The sequence below is a fragment of the Camelus ferus genome, chromosome 10, assembly GCF_009834535.1.
Source record: "Camelus ferus isolate YT-003-E chromosome 10, BCGSAC_Cfer_1.0, whole genome shotgun sequence".
NCBI classification, from domain to species: Eukaryota; Metazoa; Chordata; class Mammalia; order Artiodactyla; family Camelidae; genus Camelus; species Camelus ferus.
In genome coordinates, this window is record NC_045705.1 from 9,764,943 (window position 1) to 9,789,555 (window position 24,613).

The 24,613-nt window shown below is 45.8% G+C and overlaps 1 protein-coding gene across 1 annotated transcript in view; it reads right to left on the bottom strand.

Moving 5' to 3' along the window:
• The window catches only part of FAT3 (FAT atypical cadherin 3), a 188,290-nt gene that overhangs the window by 27,080 nt on the left and 136,597 nt on the right, over positions 1–24,613 (bottom strand). Inside the window, 4 exon segments of the mRNA XM_032490429.1 lie at positions 370–838; positions 8,014–8,171; positions 10,029–10,163; positions 21,152–21,950. Of these exon segments, the coding sequence (XP_032346320.1) occupies positions 370–838; positions 8,014–8,171; positions 10,029–10,163; positions 21,152–21,950 (1,561 nt within the window).

Consider the following 24,613-nt stretch of genomic DNA (forward strand, 5'->3'; position numbering starts at 1 on the left):
TCTGCGGTGACATCCAAGTGACATCCAAGGGGCAAATACTTAAAAGGAGAGCCTATTCCTCTAGGCTGCTGAGGCCCGGAAGAGTGTGGAAGGACAAGGGAATCAGCGGCTGTGACAGCATCTCTGGATTCCTGAGGCCAGCGCACTGCGCCTGTGGGACGCTGCAAATGGATTGGCTAAACTGGACATTCCTGTAATTATCAAGGTCTGCGACTTCGGTAAAGGGGATTAGGAAGTGGACGGCCTCCCTGGGGGAGCACTTGGGTCGGTTATGCTTGTGAGAGCGAGGCCCCCTGCAGGTCTGCCCCGCATCCCCCCTCCCCCCCAAACCCGGCAGGGGCAGGGTGCCGAGGGCGCAGGCGCACTCACCTCCGGACGGCAGGCCGGCGCAGCTGCCTCCGTGCTGGCAGGGGCTGCGCTCGCAGGCGTCAGGGTAGAGCACGCAGCCCAGCTTCAGCTCGGTCAGGCCTACCACCTCGGCGAAGCTGCTGCGCTTGTTCTGCAGCGGCAGCTCGTTGTTATTCAGCATCACCGAGTCCAGGCAGCCCTGGAAGCCGCTCAGCACCTGTGTGACCCGAGTGTCGGTCAGGCTGCGGATGTTATCCGCCTGCACCAGGGCCCCGAAGTAGATGGTACTCTCGGTGCTCAGCGTCTGGAAGTAGAGGGGCGCCCTGCGCCGCTCCACGTAGCTGTCGTCCAGGGCCAGGCTCGTGAAATTGCGGTTGAGCTCCAGGAAGACCGAGTGCCAGCTCCCGTCGTTGACAGCGCGGCCCGAGATGCCCAAGATTCCGGGGCCGTTGCCGCAGTCCAGCTGGAACCACAGCTTGCCGTCCACGATCTGTGCGGGAACCAACACCCGAGTGCTTTTAAACATGCATCTGGCAGGACGTTCCTGGACACCCTGCTCCCCACCAGCCTGAGGGCTTCTTCACAAGAAGGTTCTAGGATGGACACTGCGTTTGATCCAGTCATAAATCTGCCCTGGTTTGATTTTTAATAATCACTCTCCCCCCTCATTATGTGCTATGCAAATGTATGCCTGATCTTCCACAAATCTTCTTGTAATTAGCAATAAGAGCAGAGCTTCGGAAATCCACAGTTATGTTTAAGAATGATCCTATTTTTTCTGTTCATCCCTTAAAAATTCACAGCAATTTCTTGTTGAGGAGGGGGTCTGTTTATTTTCTGCACCCTTCTTAGTTACTACCAGGATAGGAATGATTTCTGTGAACTCATTAATACTGATTTACAAATATTTATCGAACACCTACTGTGTGCTAAGCAGTGTGCTATGTGCTAGGGTGACCACTGTGAGCAAAAAGAGTTATCATCTCTGCCCTCTTGGAGGTGATGTTTGAGTCGGGGAGATGGCCAGAAATCAGATAAACACAGAAATGCATACATACTCCCCAAGTCAGTTTATGTGTGTGCTGCAGGGGACAGAAAGGGGCCAAGCAGAAACCAAAGACTTCCTACTTCTCAGCTTTGTACACATTTAAGATTTAAAACCTCTCCCATATTAAACATTAGCATCTTCTTAAAACAGTTCTTCAGGATTGCTGCTCATCATTTAGGTTAAGATTATCTCACAGAGTGCTTGGGGCTTGGCCATTCGCTTAGAATGTATATATATTTAATGACATCTGGAACTCCAGAAGGATCTGGTTAACTGTTCACAGCTTGTGGATACACCCAGCCCCTGGCCTGGGGTCAGCTACAACAGAGACCTGCCTGCTTCTTTGATTGCACTGGTGCAGGGAGGACATTCAAGTATCCCCACCTGAACCTGCCAGGAAGCCAACCCCAGCGGAGCATCAAACTCAGGAAGAAAGTGTGCTGCAGAAGGATACTGGCTGGCTGGCCCAGAGCTGCTGGGCACGTACTGGTCCTCCATGGAGACCCAGGTTCAACTGCTGCTGAGGAGACGGGCTGACCTTTTGAAGCCTCTGTTGTCCACCCTCATCTCCATTTCTCAGAAATACAAGATGGTTTGAGGATCCAGGGGATGAGGGCCAGATCCCTGTCTAGTCAACAAATTGCTATTGGGTCATGAAGGCATTCATAGCCAGAAACCCCTGAAACAGAAGCTCCTCTCCTCTTCTTTGTCTATGATTTAGCAGAAGAAGGATCCTGGGGAGTCCAGCACCTACGTCATGGCAGGGCAGCTGGCCTTTGCTTAGGATCTGCTGACACGTGTAGTCCTACGCCAAATCCTGGTTAGAGAACATGAACTTGTGGAGAGAGGGAGGGCAGGGGAGGAAGACAGACCTTCCAGAGCACTAAGAGCCAAGGAGGTAGGAATGTCAAGTGAATTCATAGAAATCAACCGGACCAGACTTTCCAAAATGCATTTGGCTCACGATAAGCCTGTTAGGGACGACCACAACATCCCCCATCCTCACAAATGGAGTATTTCTCTGTCATCTGTGCTTCAGTGGGATCTGCAGACAGCGGCTTCTCAGGGACTCTCATTTCTGCCTCTGTGGCTCTAGGGATTTTCTGGCACCCTCTCCTTCTGCATATAAAGTTTATCCCACATCAGTGTGTGTATATGGAAGGCAAGGGGCTTTGTGAAGCAGGCAGAGCCTTGGGAATTTAGGAATGAGAAATCTAATTCCGGCTTAGCCATGTCATCATCCGGATGACTTGGAGAGAACTGGCTGGCCTCTGTGGGTTTGGGACCCCTTGCATGGAAAGCAGAGATAAGTGCTGTGGCTTATTTTACAAGGAGACTGGGGCCACTGCAGAAGGCTTAGCCGCCTCATACACAGTTAGTGTGTACCTCCTCCACTCTGCGATGCAAATGTATGCACGTAAAAAGACTGGAGACAAATACTTATGTTCTTTTCAGAGAGCTTTCATGTGTAATCTAAGCTGTTGCCTTCGTCATTTACTTTTTTTTTTTGGTTCAACAAAACGGACTGAATGAATATTGTAAATCATACCAGAATACTTGCTTAGTGACAACTCCTGGATAATATCCATATTCTTATTTCAATGGAAGTCATAAAATGATCAAATGAGACTTCGGGGACTACCTTCCTCTGGCACAGTCCATCTGCTGTTATGCTCAGTGGCTACCAAGTGGGATCCCCAGTCTATCAAGGAAAATCTTGTGATGAGGGTGCAATTCATCTAAGGTTTTGTAAAAGGATGCATTCAATTAATATATTACTTGGTCCATTCCCCTCCCCGACCCTAACCCCAACCTCTCGGGATAAAAAGCAAGTCACAAATTCATCCAGGAGAACTGATGTGGCTCTGATGTACTCACATCCATCAAAGTTCTATAACTAAGGAACAAAAATTATCCCATGGTAACACTGAGCATGGTTGTTTCCTTTTTTTTTTTTTCCTGTTGAAAAAAAACAAAACAAAACAAACCCAGCAGCAACACCGCTGAAGGAATAGAAACCTGATACCTTACATGAGCCTTAGCCTTTTGAAAACAAAAATGACTCCTATCTTCAAAATTCTAGGCGTTTAGAACTATATGTCTTGTTTAGATGACAATCCAGGAAGCTGATGCCAAAAGCTACCTTGCAAAAAGTTAATACTTTGCTAAGTATATTATGTCAGGGAGAGGAGAGGACAGTTTCATATCTGAGTCTTTTCATACTGGAAAACTAGACTCTAATCATATTTAGCTTTTCTCTGCCTTCAGAATAGGGTTTACCCAGTTTTAAAGGATCTTTCTTTTAAGAGGACAGAGCTTTCTTAAATTGGAGGGCAAGCTATTTTAACACAAACTGAGGTGTGCATACAACTGTAAGAAGAGTCTATAGAACATGACCTTGGAACGATGTGCTGTGGGGTGGGGAGCGGCAGCAGGCAGGCAATGCGTTCAATGAAACGCAGAATTCAGGGCGTGGTCCTAATGTCACAAAATATTTAGGTATTCGGGGTTGTGTGAATCAGTGATGTGTTTTAACCCGGATCTTCAGTGGCTTGGGGCTTGGGAGACAAGATATCAGAACTGTAAGAAGTCATCTGGTAGGAAAGTAGGATTTTGAGTTAAAAAGTGTGGCACAAAGTCTTACTCCTTCAGATCCTTGAGATGTGGCTCTAGCAAATGCACTGTAATCATAGAACTCTGAAGAGGGTTATTAAATATTCTTTGAACACGGAACTTTTTGAAAGCCTATTTTTAAGGCTGCCATTACTAGCTATCTGGCACACAATAAATGCTCAAAAAATACGCTCTGAATGAATAAATGAATGAATAAATCTCCGCCCTCCAAATCTCTTCTTTTGATAGATGCTGTAGTACTCCTGACCTGCCGGCCACTGATGCAGGGCCAGGTCCACTAATGACCAGCTTAGGCAAGTCACCGATTCTCTCTGAACCTGTTTCTTCATGGGCAAAAAAAGGCAGGCACTCATAACTGTGCACAGGAGAGTGAGACTAAAAATACATGCTTGTGAAAGCACTTCGTAAACGCTTAAGTATTTTCCTATTATTATAATCTGTAATTATTGTAAGTTAACTCACTTCTCAGTGATACTCTTTCACAGATCCTTGAATCTCTGGAATACTGTGGGCACTTCCTTGTTACTCTTCAGAGCTGTGTTGGACAGATATGGCTGTTCTAAGTGGACTGTTTTACAGACCAAATGAGCTTTCCCTAACTATCTTCCTCTCAGTCTTGGGGTCTTAAATTAACCACGTCTGAGAATCACCAACATGAAGCCATGTTGGGTGACCAGCGCCTGCACTGGATGTTGGGTGGAGCCTCCTTTTTGCTCTGTGGTTGTCACTGCCCTGTAGGGGGCGGTAGCACAGGGAACTACATTCAGTATCTTATGATAACCTATAATGGGAAAGAATCCGAAAAAGAATATATATATATATATATATATATATATATGTATAACTGAATCACTATGCTGGACACCAGAAACTAACACAACATTGTAAATCAACTATACTTCGATAAAAAAAAAATGAAGCATGTTTTGTCCATAATTTTCCTCCAAAATAAAATGTGGTATTTCTAGATTAATAAGCATGTACTTTTTTGCTTTTGCTATATAATATTGGACCTGAGAAGACTGTCATAGGGAAAAAGTTACTTGCATCTAGCAAATCTCTCCTGCTGATCTGGCATGTTTCTTCTCTTTCATTGGTTCAAGGAGAGCCACTGAACTCATCCCACCATTTCATTCTGAATTTGGCTGCCAGGAAATTCAGAGTTATGGTTTGCATTCAACTGACCCCTGGGTCTAGATTTGTCGATGATATTTTGCCATTCCTTGTTTCAGTGGTTGGGTCTTAATCTTTTGTTATCATCTTTTTTTTTTTAAATAAAGTATAATTGACTTACAATATTATATTAGTTTCAGGTGTGCCACATAGTGAATCAATATTTTTATACATTAAAAAATGATCATCAATGGTAAGTCTAGTTACCATCTGTCACCATACAAAATTATTACAATATTAGTGACTGCATTCCCTATGCTGTACATTACACATCCTCATAACTTATTTATTTTATAACTGAAAATCTGTATCTCCTAATCCCCTTCCCCTATCCTTGTTTCCATCTTAATAGTGCTTTGATTTTATTGCATTTGAGTGTTTATGGTAAGTCTAGAATCTCTTTTGGAAGAAGACAGGGCATTCTCATGCTCCTTGTCCATGAGAATTTTCACCTCCCGAGGTCTCCATGCAATTCTTCAACTGTCTTCAAGGGGGTACCCTTCACCCCACAGATTGTCTTAAGTACTTTTTAGAGAATGTGCTCCAACTGGGAAAATATAAACAACCAAGAGGTGCAATTTAAACAAAGCATTTCAGCGTGGTCATGGAACCAAAGTACAAGGCACATACTGTACCTAAAGCCAATGAAATTAAATCTTGCATGAGGCTGAAAATGTTAAGCAAACAGATCCAAATCCCCTAAGTGGATATTCCTGGAGACTCCAGGAGAATATCTGCAATAGTTCAGTACAGCTGTGTCCTGCTTTGGGCAAAGCCAACATATGAAAAGCAAACGTAGAGAGCAGACAGATTGGGGGTGATTATTCACATCACAAAGGGATTAATGGAGGGGTTCCTTCAAATAGCAACCACCCTTAGTTTATTAGAATTCCATTTATAGAGATTCAATTTACACAACTTTCAGAAACACACTTGTTTCATGAAATACAATATACCTTAGGAGCTAGAGCTGCCTAAAAGGTTTAATTATTCTTCTTTCCCATCCCCAGGGATCTGCACATTTTAGACATTTGCAAGCAAAGTGTCAAATGACAAGCTTCATTTTAGGATCAAGCCATTCAGGTCCAATATTTTTGTTCTCTCTCAAATTTAATGCTTTCTAGGAGATTTGCAAATGGAAAGTATATCCCTCCTAAGGATGTTCTGTAACCACCAGCCCTGTAGGAGCCTGAAGGGGGCGAGGTGGAAGGTCAGCGACACCCAGGCAGAGTCCTTGGGAGCTGGGTCCTCTGGATGGGCAGAGCACTTGCCTAGTAGTCATACAAAACCTCACTTCTCAGGGCTGTATAGAAAGTGAGCTAAGGATCCAAGGCAGATTGCTTCAAGGGACAGGAGGTTAAAAAGACAGGACTTAGGTTTTTGAATTTTTCTTCTTCCACTATGAAGATCTGATTTGTATTCATTGTCTTCTAAATTGTGCATTCAGAGTGCTTCTTGTGCTTCTTTTAAAAACACTGCTTTCCTACCAGACCTGAAATTATTCTCTAAGTTGAATGAGTAAGGCCCAACTTTAAAGTCCAGCTCTGCTGACTCTCTCTAGACACCAAGTAATACCTGGCAGTACCAGAAGGGGGTACATACGAGCCTACATGGTAGGAGAGGCCACTGGCATTTAATGTTCTACACACTTTCCTCCCTCCAGGATGAGAGCCTGGGCCACCTAATCAACTTGGATGTGATCTAACAGTCAAAGAACAGAAGCTAAAATGGCCCACCATGATCCCAGTAGTCTAGTGACAGAACACTAGGAAGGAAAAAATCAACAGCCATATCCACTTGCTGGGCATCTCCTACTGGACAGGCTCCACCCGCCTCTGAACACGCTTACAGTGGGCAGTGGGCTGGCATAGCATCTTGGTGAGAATAGCGTTCTATTACACGTGTCTCCCTCCTTCTTCTCCCCTCTCCTCCCATCTTGGAAGGCTTAATCCGGACTACAGATGCCCAAATGTGATTTTGGATAAAATGAGTTGTAGTCACAAGGCTGAGAGTTGGGGAGAGCACGGAGATGAAGGGCACGGTGTGAGAGAGAGTGGAGGGCAGGTCCAGGCCTCTCACTTAGTAGCTGGACAACCTTGGGTAAATCATTTAACCTCTCTGAACTTCTATACTCTCCTTGATCAAATGGGGATGACCATATATATAAAACACATTTTTAGATTAACTTCGTAACAAAAGTCAAATGAGGCATGTAAAGCTATTTATTAGTGTTACTGTTTTCACGAAGGCACCAGAAGCTCTGACCTGAATTCAAATGCCAGACATGCTGTAAAGGAAGTCTGGTGCCTTCCGAGGGTTTCTGAGGCTAGGAGTGATTTAAAAATTGAGCTACTTGGGCCATCATAGGGCATATGGAATTTTCTATACCCCAGATCTCCAACTTCCTCCCTGAGCAAGAACAGAAGTGACCTTCAGGGGTCAGTGGGCAGATCCATGTGGTAGAGGAGGATACAGTCAGTCTTTGTAAAGGACCACCCCTGCCGTGGAACTGATTAGGAAACACATTCTAATGAAGTGTCGAGTGATTACAGCTCAAAGGAGGCCGACCCTTGAGCCCACTCTAGAGAGAGATGCCCCAGTCTCCGAAGAGCCAATTTCCAGGCTGAAATGTTCAAAAGCAAATGGGGTGTTGGCACACTTCCCAGTTCTGCTGCTGCTGCTCCCCTTTGCCCTGAAGTCGGCTTCTGGTTTCCGAACTTAAAAGAACGAAATGATTTCAGACCCCAATCCAAGAGCCAAAATACTAACATGAGAACTGACTGCGGGAAAAGATAACCTGTCTTAATTACCTTCAGAATTATGCAGGGGTTTGCTCTGGTGTACATTATAATCCCGTTGCTTTGCAGCGTTCGCAGGCGCAGAGCTAGCTTAAAGTCCTCTTCTTTGCTATTTTCAGAAAGCCGGTATTTGATGTAACTGTTTCCAGCAAAGCTGAGAGAAGTGTGCCCTGAAAAGACCATGACGGGGAGACAGTATATACTTTTAACACCCAGAAACGAGCAGGGACACATGAACTCACCCAACGACTGCCAAGCAAGTTGATTAAAGACCATGGGAAGTTAATGAAGGCATTGAGGAGAAACCATTTTTTTGATTCAAAACTGCTTCTCCTTTTCAGGTCATTCTCTAATTTCAAAGTGAAAAAAATATTAACTAGTCAGATGCCAAAAAACTTACTGTCTCATGTCAAAGGCAACTTAGTAAATTCTCTAACTTGAATTTTCTGAGTGTCCCTAAGTTCCCCATGCCTCCTTCCTAAAATTAGCACCATTAAAAGATACCCCTTCACTCCCACCCTCATCACAGACTCTCAAGAACTTTCAATTCCATGAAACAAAGGAAAGACAAAACCATTTTCAGAGAATATCCATATTCCTCAAGCATAATAATGCCAAACAGCCAACTGAGGTCATTTGCACTAATGTTGAAAAAAGGTAACTGATGTAAAGGAAGTTCATGTCTTGCGCAGTCACAATTCTACCTTTGGACCATTAATTTCAAGGCTCCCTGCCTAGAATCTTTCGTCCTACCCACATCGGCCAATTCTGAGTTTGCCCTCTTCTTTTTTTTTTTTTCCTGATTCTTAACTTTGTTTTAACAAGCAAAGTAAGGGCTGAAAAGCTGTCTCATTGGGGTAAAAGGTAGAAAGTGTGGAAGTAAACCAACTGGATGATAATCACGGACAATGAAGTGTTGGAAAGGAGAAGAGAGACGGGCAGAAAGAGATATCTGAAGTTAGGCAGCTTGGCCTTATTGTCACCCCACATGCACACCTGCTGTGTGCACAGCGTGTGTGTTAGGGTGGGGACAGCATAACTATCTTTTAAGTCGAAGCCTTAGATGACTTCAGAGGCAAATGTGCTGGTGACCCCCTCAGTTTCAGGGGCAGCTCCGTTCTTGAAATCAACTGTGAAAGAGCTTCGGCTTCCATTTTCAGGAACAGTGCTTGTCTCTGCAAAGGCTGAGCTTCTAGAACCCAGTGCTTGGCAAGTGCCTTGCACACACTAGGAATAATTATTTTTTATTCCTATTATATTATTATTATAATCATCACTCGATAAATATTTCTTGGATTCCAAAATTAGTATCAGTGTGCCTGTATTTTAAACACATCCTCTACCAAAAAGAGGGTTCTCTTGGCACCAAAACTGAACAGCACCCCTGTTAGGGGAAAGAAGCTGTAGAGAATATGGGAGTCAAATGAAGCACAGAAGCTGAGTGATGATCAGAAATGGAGGATCATGTAGACTGAAATAACATAAATACTGATTTTTTTCTTTCTTTAGGACACACAGGTGAGCACCTCTCCTCTTGGGAACATGCAATTAGCAGTACATTTCCTGAGGAGAGTCTGCTTACTTGGGACTGTAGGCTGGGCTTACTCGATGGAAGGTCAACTTGCCTGGCTCAGCTCTACCTTCTGTTAAAAGGTAGAGGTTTGTGTAGCCCTCTGAACATCAAAGGCCATTCCACAAATACTCCAACTCCTCCTGCCTAGCCAACAGCCTTCTATTTTCTGTAATTTCACACCCATAATGTCCAAGTGACATGACTGAAAACACCTGCTGTGGTCTCCTGTTCCATAAGGAGCCCACAGGCCTTGTATGCTTCCTTAGCACAGGCTGCAGCTGTCATAACTCCCAAGGATTCGGGGAGGGGATGCTAGCTGTGGTCCATTCTGAAGGAAAACATTGCATGCAGATAGAAATGTCTTCTGGAAGGGCTACGGGAAGATGAATTTACTCAAGGGCAAGGGCTTCAGGAATATGAATTTAGACCCTTATCACCCCACCCCACTCTGCACCTGAGCACTCTCCGAGCTTCCCCGGTGGACACTGGCAGAGGAACGGTCTCCTGCTGGCTTCGTAACCAACACACTGCATGTCCCCCGGACACGGCTTCTCCATGCAAGGATCGTTGGACCCTGGGCACAGTCCTCCTGTGACAAAGGGAAACGCGCATGATCAGTACAAAGGCAATCAACCAGGCTCTACAGGCTCTGGGCTGAGAGACAAAGTGGCCACCTGCAAGGAGGAGGCCTGGACGGGATTCACCTGGTGTGGATTCCCATCGAACATCCCTGCATCTGCAAAGGCTCACTGCCAGAGTGAAGTAGCTGAGGGGCAAAGAGTCCATGTGGGGCTCCTCTTTTTAGGCTACCCAGCCTCTCGTGGGCTCTGCTGGAGCGGGGTTCCTGCACACTAGTGGCCATTGGAATGCATCACTTGACTTTAGATTTCTCCTACGTCCCTCTCCCATCCTGGAAAACTTAGGGCCAGACTTCAGAAGATGTCAGCCGTTGTTTTCAGAGGGAGGGGGGAAAGGCTTTCCCAAAGAAAAGTAGGACTCATTCTATGTTGTGAAAGCACCACTCCCACTGGGTCCCAATCCCTTCTGCTACCTGCGATCGTATTGATTAGCTGTAAATGTGCCCTGCCGACTACCAAAAATAGTAGAATTATTCTTGGCAGAGGTAGGCTTCCTTTTCACCTGTTCGATGTTTATAGCACCGTGAGATGAAAGGTTAATTCCTCAGAAGGGAAATTCGGGAAAGCACATTAACCGATTAAGGCAGAATTCAGGACCCAAGGGAGTTTTTTTCAGAGATGTGGGGATGGCAAATATGGGTCCACGGAAGGAAATGCACTTTTCAAAGGTCTTGGTTATTTGAAATGTAATCAGGCGAGAGTTTAAGTGGTAAAAGGACTGTAGAAAAGGCGACACAAATTGCAAATAACCCATAGCTGAGTGAGCAGTGGTCTCAAGAAACACCTCTTCTCTGTGAACCAAGAACACACCGGACACTAGCAGCTTCTTTCCTCGGTGAGATCTGGCCCACTCTCCTCCTCCTTCCCATCCAAACTCTTTCCTCCTCACTAAGCATATTGTCCCGTGGTACAGTCATTTCTTTGTCCAGGAGAAAGCAGACAGTGAATGCTAACTACACATAAACACTGTAAGAGCTGTAACCCTGGAAGGGAGCAAGATAAGTAGCATCAGCAAACTCGGAATTCGTCAATCCTCTTTTCCACTGGTTTAGCGCTCAGCCATAAAAGATCATCTTGGCAATGATCCAGCTTATGAAGTCTTCGAAGATGAAGGGATTTTTTAACCGAAAATGTGGACTGATCTTTGCAAATGGTTCTAAAAGACATAAGTGCCCTGAAATACATCTTCCTATTTTCATTCCAAGGAGTCTTTATTCCTGCCACGTATCTATCAATATTTATGGAACTTAAAACAGCTGTTCAGCCACCTTCTGATCTGTTTTAAGAGGCTTTTGATAACCAGTTTTTGAATTTTTGGTGCATTCATCAAACAAGTAATTTTTTAGGGCCAGTGAGGTGATAGGCCTGGACATATAAAGCTGAAAAAAAAGTGATCCCATCTCTTCTCCCGCTCCCCCAGGAAACAGCACCCAAACACGTGATTGCAACACAATCAGGCAACTGCTCTGCTAGGGATACGTGAGAGCAGAGGAAGCACTGGAGAAGGAACAGCCGTGTCTCCTGGGAGAATGTCGGACGTCCTCGCAAAGGAAGAGAGCATTTTCAACTCAGCCTTGAAGGATGAGACCTTTTGAGTAAGAAGAACTGTTTCATGGGAATGAACCAATCGTAGTTGGTGGCTTAACTGCATGCATGCGTCCGTGTTTTCACAACTCTACCAGCCTACTCTGCTCTCTCCATGAGTGGCTTGGTTTCAGTTTCCAGGCCTGTATACTTCTAGGTAGGTTCTACGTGTTGACTAGTTAGCACGTGCTCCAAGTGCAAACTGAACCCAGTGCTCACCTCAGCCACATGGAGGTGGCGATGAGCATAAATGAATCACAAAATGCATCCCATAAAATAGACCTAAGTCTAGATTACCTGGGCATTAGCTTCCAGTTAGACACAGAAACAGTAATTTACATATTCAAGAAGCCAGCTCCTTTCCATCCCATAAATATGCCTTTCCTCATGCCCTAGTTTAGCCAGCCAAAGGTTCACTTTTCTATAAATTTCTGTGTTTCTGAGATACAGCTATATATATATATATATACTGCATTCACAGTCTTTTTGGCTCTAATGCAATGGCTCCATTGCTTAGAAAATCTGCATGATCAAAAATCCAGCTTAAAAGCCCCTTCTTCAAAAGGGAAAAGAGACCTAGATAATTTCAGACTCATGATATCCAAGCTGTTTTCTCTTCTCAGGAGTTACAGTGACATTTAAAAAAAAAAATAGCTGTAAGTACATATAATAAAAGCTAAACACTGTATTTCAGAATAAATACAGCATTTGAGTATTTCTCCCTCTTACTTACGTGTTTTGACCTTTTCTTTTACCACTAGTCCCGCCCTGGTAATTAGCACAGGGCTTCTCACTTTATCACCCAAATCGCTTATATTGGATTAAAACACAAAGTCACTTAGACCAGCAACTGGAGTTCAAAGTCACAGCTTGTTTTGTTCTTCTTATGTCATAACCAAAGAACCATATAATTAAATCCATTAAATCAATGAATTATGTTAGATCCAGTCCCCCTTATAAAAACCCTAGCTGGAGGACAGATAGAAAATATATTAATATAAATATTATAATACATGCATTCTAAAATTAATATTAATGTAAATATTAGACACATGATCATGTATATTTCTATTCATTCCAGCACCCATTGACTTTGACAGGTTATTTTTCCTTCTTTTTCTCTGTAGTAGGTTTCTGAAAGCAGAAGGGACAGTTCTTGGCAAGGGACCGTCTCCTGATGCTTTAAAAAGCCTGTGGGGCCTCCCCCCGGAGTCCCTGCCCGGGACAGGAGTAGCCATAAACATTCGGGCTCCAGCTGCTGCTGTCAGTTTCCTCTGCTCAGAGTCTGCTCTCTGGTGGCTCAAGGAAGGATGAAGGCAGATTAGAGTCTGGAGGTCAGTTTAAATGTAATGTCCTCCTTAGCTGGGGACAGATGTGAGCAGGTGCACAAAATGCAGTCTTTTCCAAATGGAGGGAGACTTCTGGTTACTGAAAAACAGGCTTCCCCAAACCAAATCTTCTCCAAGTGCAGTACTGGAGTTCTTCCCTTTCCGTCAACTATGGTAAGAAATTAGGTTCTTTCTGAAATATTTATTGTCAGAGGGATGTGACCTTCACACGCCAACCCTGAACGCACTGAGTGTCCTTCGACTTCAGATGTACCCAGGTTTGGGTCCTGGGGATACTTCCCTGGGGGTAACAGCCCTCTTCTCAGCCAAAAGCACTAAATTCTCCAGCAACATAAGACCCAGTGTGCTTTAAACGGATGCTGACGGGTTAACTTGTTTTCAGAAGGCATATGCTTCTATCGTCTGCTTTTCAGAGAAGCACGTACACCTAAGATCGTTAGGAGCCTTAAAGGCCGTCTCTCTGGTGGAAGAAAGTGCCTCATCAGCTCCCGAATAACAGTTAACAGACAACAGTGTCAGCTCCCACCGGCTTCTGGGAGGAAGTTTATCTTATTAACTATCATTAAATAATCCAGGTTTAATTAACTTGCGCTGTGATCAGTGACAGCATGGGGGCTGGGGCGCTAGACCTCCCTGCTCTGTATCTCCAGGCATCCATCAATTTGGCGCCAGAGTGAGCGTGAAGGGAGAAGGGTCCCACTTTACCAAACCAACTGATGCCACTGGTGCTAAGTCAGGGCAGGACAGAAGGATCAGACGTTCTTAGCAAGCATCAGAGCGTACAGCACAAAATCTCTGTTCCCCATGCCTAGGGCCCTTCTGGAAGGCAGGAAACCGGAAAGAGTGCTGCACTGACCGAGCAGCAGCCTTGGATTCTGACCCTGACTAGTTATTCAACGTACTGACTGTCTGGCTCGGAACAAGTTGCTTAACTTCCTTGGGACATGCTTCTCTTTTGTGAAAAATGAGGATCAGGATTCTTCACAGAGTTGTGAGCATTACGTGGACTAACATAGCTGAAAGCAACTTGTAAAGGAAAAAAACTCAGAGTGAAAGTAAATCACTGCAAGGTCCCCAAACTGGGGACACCAGCCTGACTGAGCAACACGGCAGAGACCTGAACTCAAGTGTAACCCTTTCCTTGCTGTCCTTTCGGGTCAAATTCATGATTTGTCAATTGACAGATGACATGAAGTACTATGTGCCTGGGAGGAGCTTTTTATTAATCAGTGTCACAGGCCACGTGCAGCTGGCTCAGCCCCTTTGCGACCTTGTCTCGGGTGGAAGTTTTCTGTCCACAAAGCCTCTCCACCAGGGTAAGTGGGCACACAAGGTGGCTGTTCTTCCAAAGAAGGTCCCCCACCCCTTGGCTTGAGTGGAAATTCAGGTCACTTTCTGCAGAACTGAAGACACACAATTCACTTGAGCAGAAGCTCAGAGCTTTGGAACCTGCAGGGAGGAGAAAGGGGATCCCCTTGTGGATTTTAGCAGGGTCTCACTGCCCCGTGCGTGACCCTTCCCTCCTGATCTGCCCCCCCCCACAGCCCCCAGGGTTAAGTCTATGCCTCTAAGCTCACACTTCAGTATCTAACGGTGATTACGACTGCTGCCACTTTGAGCACATTCAACCTCCTGGTTCATAGCAGCCTCATTATACTGAGAAGCTAATAACTAATGGTAAACTTCCTACACGCTGAATTCACATGCTTTGCCAAGATGCCATGTCTCAGCCAATGCCACAGAAGTCAATAAGCTTCCTTCTTAATTCCGAGCCTGCATGAAGTTTTAAAACCTATTCTCCTAAGGTCTCTTGGCTTTGATGCGGTCTCTTGTGGTTCTCCTAGAAGCACAGAATCGTCTAGACTGGTGTTTGGTTGGCTCAGCCGTATTTCTTGGATGATTTTGCTAAGACTGAGCGCATTTTCAATCAAGACATCCTCTCTGGGGCAGTTGCGTGTGGGTGGAATATATAAGGGGCTATTCACATGCTGAGAAGCTGGTATCATCACCGCAGTGGACCCCACCAAACCTCTCCTGGCACTTTTGGACTTAGGCACGCTGGAGATTAAGGATCTGCAGACATATCTGTTATGAATGAAACATATGAACTTCCAACTTTGTAGGGGGAATCTGGTTAAGATTCAGAGACAACACTGGATTATTCAGAACTCCGAGGGTTAGGACCACGGGCTCTCTGCTCTGAGATGAGCATTAACAATCCCCAGCCCAAGTGTGAACCCAACCTCACATTTTTCTATGCTTTTAAAAAACTCATCAAGGTTAAGTTTTAAATGTCTCACTGCCTCCCAGAAGCCGCCGTCATTTTATTTGATTGTGTTTATTAGGAGCGCACTTCTGTAACTGCCTGGCACAGACTCCATATACCTGTCCCACCACACTCCTCCCATGACTGTCCCCATCATCCAGTCTAACTGCATTCCTTGCCGCTGGCCCAGCGCATGATGCTGGTTCATGGGTCACCAGGGTGGGGACCACGACAGCCTCACTCACCACTGTATCTCCAGCCCCCCACCCAAGGCCTGGAAAGGCATTTCATTCACTGCTGAGTGAATGAGGACATGAAAGAGGCCCCCAAGTCCCCTGGGCCTTTCTCTTCACTGCTCTCTCTGCTTAAAATGCATTCCCACGACAAGCTTCATGGCTCCCAACGCCCTTCCTGGACTCCTCCAAGTAGGACAGAAGACTTCTTCCTTTATCCTTGCTCTGTGCCCCAGTGACACCTCCTCAACTCTTTCTAGCTCCTATTTTTTACAGCCAAGAGAAAAGGAACTTCCACTGTTTGTCTAGAAGAAGAGTCAAAGGGTCCTAACAACGACGCTTAGATACCTGGAGGGCGGCTTGTTCAGGAGGGGTTAGAAGGCTCAGGTTCCGTGGCTCCAAAGTGGGGAGTTGGCTCCCATCACACGGAGGTGGATTTTGGTGCCCTGTAAGGTCTGTCCTGTGAGATAGTGAGCACCTGGACTAGGGCTCGAGCCTTGGCTGAACTACTGTACCAGTGAACAGAACGTCTGTAGTCGGTGGGAGGTTGGACTGGGTGACTTTCAAGTTCCTTTCAAATCTGTGCAGAGGTGGTAGGATACAGTGGTTAGGGCTGCCAGGTGTGGACCCTGGCTTGGCCATTTACTAGCTCTGTGACCTTGCGTGCATCAGTTGGCCTTTCTAAGTCTAAATCTCCTTAACTTTTGATGAAAGTTGATGATACCTACCCTTTAGGGTAATTGTGAGGGTTCAATGCAATTATACCTGTGTGAAAAACAGCACAGTAACTGGTCATGGTGCAATAAATGTTAGTTGCTATGTGTGCCCCTGCCTTTATCTGTGCACTGAATTGCACGAGGTTTCTTACCTCCATTCCTTGGCTCTAAGGCCCCTCAGCCTGGAGTGCACCATCCCCATCATCTACTTAATTCTAGGCGTCCTTTCAGACCTAGCGCAGGGAGCATGGCCCTCAGTGCTCCTCTTACCTCCCTGCGAACACTTACGACGGTGCCATAACCCAGTGGCTGTGGGCACAGCTGCTGTTACCCTCACCTCTGCCAGCACTTCGCCTGTAGCAGACACACCACTCATTTCACTGGAGCTCCAGGTTCTAGTCTGGGTTCCACATCTGGACCAGGACTCGACAAATCAGGCATCCACCTCCACCAACACTCTCCCAAACACACTGGTCTTCAACTCTGATGGTCTCGGGGCGAGTCCATGCTCTTGGACAAGCATCTCCTTTCTGATATATTTCTAGATCAGACTTTTGAAAACTCAATAAAGATTTTCCGAAGTGGACAATCAGCATAGCCCCCCAGGCTGCCTTGATGCTCTGTCCTCTGGCTTCGCCTCTAGGGGCTGAAGGATCTCCATTCTTCCCCATCATTTGTGTCAAGCTTTCCTACCCAAGTACCGATGTTCACTGAACGTCTAAAGTTTACCGAGAGACGGCTCACGACATCAGAGCTTTATCTGTCAAACTTCCGTCCAAATGTGATGCTCGATCGATGGTGGCTGGAATATATAATGAGCCTCTTGGGCACTAAAACTCAAGCCTGCTTTCATTTTGTCAAAGCAACTTAGTATTTTGATTCAAGATGCCAATGATGTTAAGTTGCCCCCAAAAGAATCTGCATGAGAGAAAGATGAGTCGGAAGCTGGGAGGAGGGTAGAATATTGAGGCCAAATTGTGTAAATATTACTACACAGTCAAGAATGGGCAGCTACCTCTATTTATCATCGTAATTATTCAACCAAGTGGTGGGAAAGCCCATTTATTGTATCTGCCAGCCTTCCAGGTAAACAAAAAAGCAGCCGAGACTGGTTGTGCATGTGTTGTCTGTGTCTGGGGGTGAGAGGGGCATTTATTGACTTCAATTACCTCTCCTTTCCAATAAACGAGAAAATGCCTAGAATGCTTAATGCTTTCCTTAATGGTTCTTCACTATGTTTATTTAAGAGGATACTTTAGGAAAAAGTGAGAGAGCTATTACTGCTGTAACTAAGAGCTTGCCTCCTGAACCCAGAGGACATTTTTTTCTCCCTTACTGTGCTGTGAGAGTTCTCAAGAGTTTGCTGTCCTGACCGCCAGCACCAGACTCTCCCAGGCTGCCTAGATACTGACTCCCAGGCTCTGAGTGTGCGGCTCAGCGACGGGCATTTCTAGGAAGCCACAGGCGTCCTGCAGACTGAGAGACCCTCTGCTGTCCTACAGTGGGTCAGGGAGGCTGCTGATCAGTCTGTCGGGGAAAATGTGCTTGTTTGAATATTCTTACAGAGTGGATAGCACTGAGGTTATGAGTCCTATAAAAATGGAAGAGTCCCCGTTCTTAAGATGCAGGTAACAAAACAGGGGCCCAAGATGAACCTTTCTTGAAGCAGCACGCTGTTCTCACCAGCTGTATGGTCCCAGCACAGCACGGCACTGCCACATTTATAAAATGGAGATGATCATATATCACCTGCTGAACACAGGGACTGGGCCAGATGATGTTTTCAGGTCCTTTTGCCACAAAAATCCAGCAATTTATTTTATAGCTTAGTTACAAGAGTGACTTGAAGGAGGAGAGCCAGGAGGTGGGTCTGAGTCTGCACAGAGTTCTCGTTCCGGAAACACTCGCTTTTTAAACTGAGAAAGCCTCCTCTTAGGATGTCTAGGGGCTGAATCACAAAAATTTCCAGCATTCTGGGTTTACTGGAAGTAGAAAGGTTTATGGGGACCAGGACAGGAGCCCTGGGCAAGGATATCACCTTGAAACTCACTGCATTTAAAAACATCAGTGTCTTATGCAAAATGCAGAGCCAGCCTCGCTCTCTTCAACAAAACCACCCCTCTAAATCCCCGCTGTAAAGAAATTCTGCCAAGTCTGCCCCACTGTCTCTTCTTGACGAACTCATACTCATCCCTCAAAACACAGCACAGAGGTGGCATCTGGTGTCTAAATGTCACAGAAAGCTTTCCTCTGGCCACAGCAGGGACTCTGTCCTTTCTACTCCCCTGCATTTCTTATAACACTTTACTGCAAACAAGTACTTGCAAGCTGAGTTCACAATAGCCAGCTCCTAAGGGACTGTCATTTTTTTCACTTTGAATCTGCAGTGCCTAGGACACTGCTGCCACCCCAGATTTTTGCTGAGTGAAATGAGTTCTCAGAGCAAAAGGATTAATTAGCTGATTTAGTTTCTCCTGCAGGGTCTGCCCTGTCTTGTTGGGAACCTCTTTTGAACCCTGCTGTGAATCACTGCAGGAAGGCTCTAGCAGAGCTTTGGTGCATAAATCAATTTGTCTAAAAAAGGAAATCTAGGTAAGGCCCGGACAGCTGGCATTCATAAATCCTGCACGTTGGTGGCATCTGCCAGAAACGCATTTCCCCCAGCACGCATGCCTGGAGTCACATTGGAGCTAATTTACATATTCAACAGGTTGGCCATCCCTGCATCTACCTGATGAAAACGCAAACAGAATTCACTGGGCAGCACAGAGTGAACGGCTGGCACTTTTCTAGGCTGCTTGGAGGTCATCGAAAGGTCTCTGGGAGGGAGCTGTGACCTCTGGGGTCTTCCTCTGATGAACTCATTTTCCAAGCTGCAACTAAAAACTTCCTACAAGGGAAGAGGGCAGAGGCCCTGCCTGTCCTCAATTACCTAAAGGGAAGCTTTATAAATGGCCTCTCTTCTGGCCGCAGTCCCTTCGGGCCAAGTTCACACAGGCTAGAAAAACTCCGGGTGCAATTTTCTTTGAAGAGGGCAGTGAATTTATAGCATCACACGTCAGAGAGAGAAAAAGAAGGAGAGAGAAATGCTTCTGGCTGACCACTGCGGCCACGCGACGCTGTGCAGCTACGGCCTCTGACCGGGAAGGTCAAGGTTCAGTGACTCTAGTTACATCGACAAACACGAACCACTCCATCTCTGCCGCTCTGAGGGCTGAATCCTCCTCTTCACTGTGCTCCCGTACAGCTGGCCTGTTTTTCACTCAAGCAAATCCAGCTGCCTTTACCCTCTGCAATAGGTTCCCGACTTGCTTCCCTGCCACTGGCCCTGCCCTGTCTAACCCGGTCCCCTCGGCAGCCAGCAGGCTCTTGGAAAGACAGACCTGACTGTGTCCCTTCTCCACCTCAGAGCAGCCAATGGCTCCCATTGCTTTGGGGTAATTTCTAGACCCTCGTCCTGGCCAGTGGCTCTTGTGTGATCACTGGGCTCAAAAGTCTCTTTTGTCACCACTGAAAATCTCTTTCCACCCCCTCAGTGTAGGTTCCTCTCTTGCCCTTAAACCTTCCTCGTATAAACAGCCTCTCCATCTGGAACGCTCTCCCTCCCTAGCAGTCGTCACACATCTAATTCCTATGTATCTTTTTAAAAAAATTGAAATATAATTGATTTACAAGTTGTGTTAGTTTCAGGTGTACAGCAAAGGGACTCAGTTATATATACATATATATATATATCTACTCCCTTCCAGAGTCTTTTCAATTATAAGCTATTACAAGATATTAAATATAGTTCCTCGTGCTATACAGTAGGTCCCTGTTTTTTGCTTTATAGATAATGGTGTATAACTGTTAATCCCAAACTCCTAATTTATCTCCCCCCTTGCTCCCCTTTGGTGACCATAAGTTTGTTTTCTGTGTCTGTGAGTCTATTTCTGCTTTGCAGAAATTTGCCTCATTTTTTTCGATTCCACATTTGTCTCATTTTTTTTCAATTCCACATAAAAGAGCTATTGTATGATATATGGTGCAGCCACTATGGGGAAGAGGATGAAGGGCCCTTAAAACACTGACAATAGAGTTACCAAATGGTCCAGCAATCCCACTCCTGGGTATCTATCCAGTAAAGATGAAAACTCCAATTCGAAAAGATACATGCACCCCAGTGTTCACAGCAGCACTATTTCCAGTAGCCAAGACATGGAAGCAACCTAAGTGCCCATCAACAGATGACAGGATAAAGTTGTGGGGTGTATACACACACACACACACACACACACACACACACGTGTGTGTGTGTGTATATATATGCATATATATATAAAATGGAATGCTACTCAGTCTTAAAAAAGAACAAAATAATGCCATTCACAGCAACATGGATGGTCCTAGAGATGATCATACTAAGTGAAGTAAGTCAGACAGCGAAAGACTAATTCCTGCTTATCTTTTACCTCAACCTAGAGGCTACTCCCTTTAGGAAACCTTCTTTCTTGATAGGGTCCTCCCACAGAACTCTATACTTCCCCTAACAATGCTTTATCAAGTGGCTCAGGCCAGCCTGTTTGTATGCCTGTGCCGTCCATAAGCTACATGATCCACGGGAGTAGGGGCGAGCCCGTCTTGTTTACCCTGCAGTCCCAGCACCTCTCAAGGTAATGAGGCACATCAGAGGCAGTCAGTAAATATTTCTCCCAGTGAGCGAATGAACAAATGCATGCGTGCCAGGATGGTAACTCAGGCCACCTCTCAGAGCTGGGCATGGGGGGAGGGAGCTCTCCAAACCGCACTCACCGTTACAGGTGCAGCGCACGTTCCTGTAGAAACGCGGGCACACGAAGCTGATGCGAGCCGTGCTGTAGGTCATGAGCGCGTGGGAGTCCAGCGACAAGCCTTGTTCGCAGTGCTGTTCCTGACAGTCCAGCCCCGAGCAGTTCTTTTCCAGGATGGCTGAGATGCGCATGACGTTCTCCAGGTGTCTCCTGGCATTGGACAGCTTCTGGATCAGGTAGGCCGGCTTGTAGAACTCGCTGTTGTGCGTCTCCACCGCGAACAGCATGTCCAACTCGCTGGTGCCCGCCACGGGCTGGATGCTGATGATGTGCAGGCTGTCCTGCTTCTGGGTGAGGACCGCGTTCCGCAGCGTGCGCCGGAACCCGTGCATGTGCAGCCCCACGAAGTCCTCAGGGGACACGTTCTCAAACCGGATGGTGACGGTGTTCTGCAGCATCTCGTGCACCAGCTGCTCCACGTGCACCACCACGTCGATGGGCACCTGGAACCGGCCGTCACTCACCGACACGTTTAGGACGTACTTGCCGCTGTCCAGGCCTCCCAGGGCGATGATTTTCCCATCATGACTGTTCACCTTGAACAAGCTTTTCTGCTCCGATTTCAGGGCAAATGTGAGCACATCATACACGTCTTGGTCTGTGGCATGGATCTTCCCAATGACCCCACCAGGAAAGTCGTCCTCCATGGTGACAATGAAAATTTCCAGGGGGATGGCTGTGGGCTTGTGGATACTTTCCTCGATGACTCGCACGCGGATGTAGGAGTGAGAAACTTGCTGAGGTTTGCCTGAGTCTCTTGCCTAAGACAACCAAGAGGGGGAGAGGAAAGAAAGTAAGAAAAAAACCCATAATAATTAAAAAAAGAGAAACCAACAAAACTCAGATAGAAGATGTCTGTTCCTTTAACCACATTTGCTTCTTCCTCCATCCCCTGCCACTCTTCTGTCAAACTCAGAAGATGGGCACTTACATAAGAGGAGTGATCTATCACCTTCTGTCCCCATATGTACACTCTGTTATGGACAATAAAATGTGCCCACACAAGAAAGCCATTGGGGGGGTGAGTTGGGAGAAAGACAGAGGGTGCAGTGAGATCCAACGTGCCCACAACAAGCTGGCCTTGTTTTCACTTTGGACACAAGCCACTGGAGAACCTCATAAAGTGGCGTTCCCACGTGGAGGAGAAATCTTTGTTCTCTTTGGTGTCTATCCTTTTGATCGGGCCAGACAGTACTTTTCTGCTCATTTAAGAAACAACGTTATTTAAAGGGAGAATTACCCAAGATGAAGACTTAGAATAAAAGATGGTACACTGAAGGGAAAACTAGGTAGCTTGAATAAAACCATCTTGTCTTCCTTCTTTATACGAGAATTGACAGAACCAGTACTCTGACAACAGATTTTTACGAACACCTGCCCCATGTGACGTAGTCAGTCAGGAGGGCTTCAGGGAAGGTCAGATTCCCAGGGGCAGGTATCTCAGGATGTGGGGCCTCAGTGGACCTTGCAGGCCAGGTGCCATCTGGGGAGATGTGTCCTTGCATGTGGAAGGTGGTGGAAAAGCAGGAGCTTGGCCATCATACAGACCTGAGTTCAAATCTTGGCTCTGCTTCTCACTATGTGTCTGGCCTTGCATAAATCACTCAACTTCTCTGAGCTTCAATTTTTCCATCTTTAAAATGAGTAAAATAGTATCTATCTCACCGGACTCTTGTACTGTGGGGATTAAGAGAGACAATGGTTGCAAAGGACTTAGCACAGGTCTGAGCCATAGAAGTACTTAGTACGTGAGAGTTAATGTGGTGGTTGTTATTTTTATTATTACCATCAGCATATGCTTCTTTTTAAAGGACTATATGAACCAGAGATGCTGGAATGGAAAATTCATGTAGGAGATAAATTTAGCAAATTAGGTTGAGCCTCAAGTCAAACTGGGTAGGGCCTCAAAGGACAGTGATAAGTTAGGACTTTATAGGCCAGAAGTTGCTGACTCAAATGCCAAGGGCTAGAAAGATGACAGAAAGGCAGGCATGCAGCCACTGGGGTAAGGTGACAGACTAATGGGCCCGCGGCCTGACCAGGACTGGACAGTCATGTCTGCCTAGAGACTCCGAAATTCAAAGTCTAAAAGAGCCTGGAGGCAGAATTCACAAGTTTTCTGGCACTAGGGAGCTCAGATGGTTTTTGTTTAGGGGTCAGCATACTTTTTCTGTAACAGGCTAGATAAGGAATAGCTGAGGCTTTGGGGGTTATATGATCTGTGTCAAGTACTCAACTCTCGGTCCAGCAGGGAAGCAGCCACAGAGCGTATGTAAATGAATGGGTGAGGCTGTGTCCCAATAAAACTTTATTTATAAAAACAGGTTGAGGACAGGTTGTGGTTCAGGGGCTGTAGTCTGCTGACCTCTGGTTTAGCAAATGACATAATCAAAGCGGAATGATTAACTTGGGAGGGGTTACAAATAGATCAGAAAAGAATGAGGCTGAAGCAGAGGAATCACCCAGGAGGTTTCTGCAATAACATGAGTGCAGGACGATACAGAATAACGCGGGGTGATGGCAAAGAGAATATACCTGATGCACACTGGGAGCTTTTGAAGGCAGACACTTGGGACTTGGTGGTCGTTTAATATAAAGAACTAGGAAGAGAAAGCTCTCTGCGGTTTCCAAAGTCCAAGATGTGAAATCTCCTCTCTAACAACCAGAGAGGTTATGCAAAGAACTGGGCTAGCTTCTGTGAGTAGGCACTAAAAACCTCTCCTTGCCCTTGGGGACCTATACTGTGATATAAAGTTGTTCACATAATAGTGTTGGAGGAGTGGGTGGCAACTGAAGAGTTCACTGATGTGCTCAGGGCCAATGTCATTACTGTGGAAGCTTTCATGGAGTAAACCATAACTTATCCAAAGAAATAACAACATATACAATTAAATGCTATATAAAGATCACGATTGTTGGGGTGAGGGTAGAGCTCAGTGGTAGAGTGCGTGTTTAGCATGCACGAAGTCCTAGGTTTAATCCTCGGTACTTCCATTAAAACAAACAAAGAAACCTAATCCTCTCCCCTACCAAAAAAAATATTATGACTGTTATTCCCACCATTAATAATGAGTTTAGGTTGCCCTCTTTGCCAATTATGGGTAAAAAAAAAGTCATTCAGTTTCACTGAAGGGATCAAATCTTGGTACAGGCAAAATGTGCACACAGGAACATTCTGGTGTTCTTGAATTACCTGCTCCTAACCACACCCTTTCCAAAACTGCCACTTTTGCCTCTTTGTCTCACGTCATTTTACACAATGACTTTGAGGAAGCTGAAATGTTGTAAGGACATTTCCAGTTGAGTCCCTCGTCTCCTCCCTACTCACTGGGGAAACTTACCAAACAGAGGTCTCTTCCAAAGCAGACACCATGAAATGGCTCAATAACGTTAGGGCAAGGATTGGTCACTTCCCCAAGTGGGC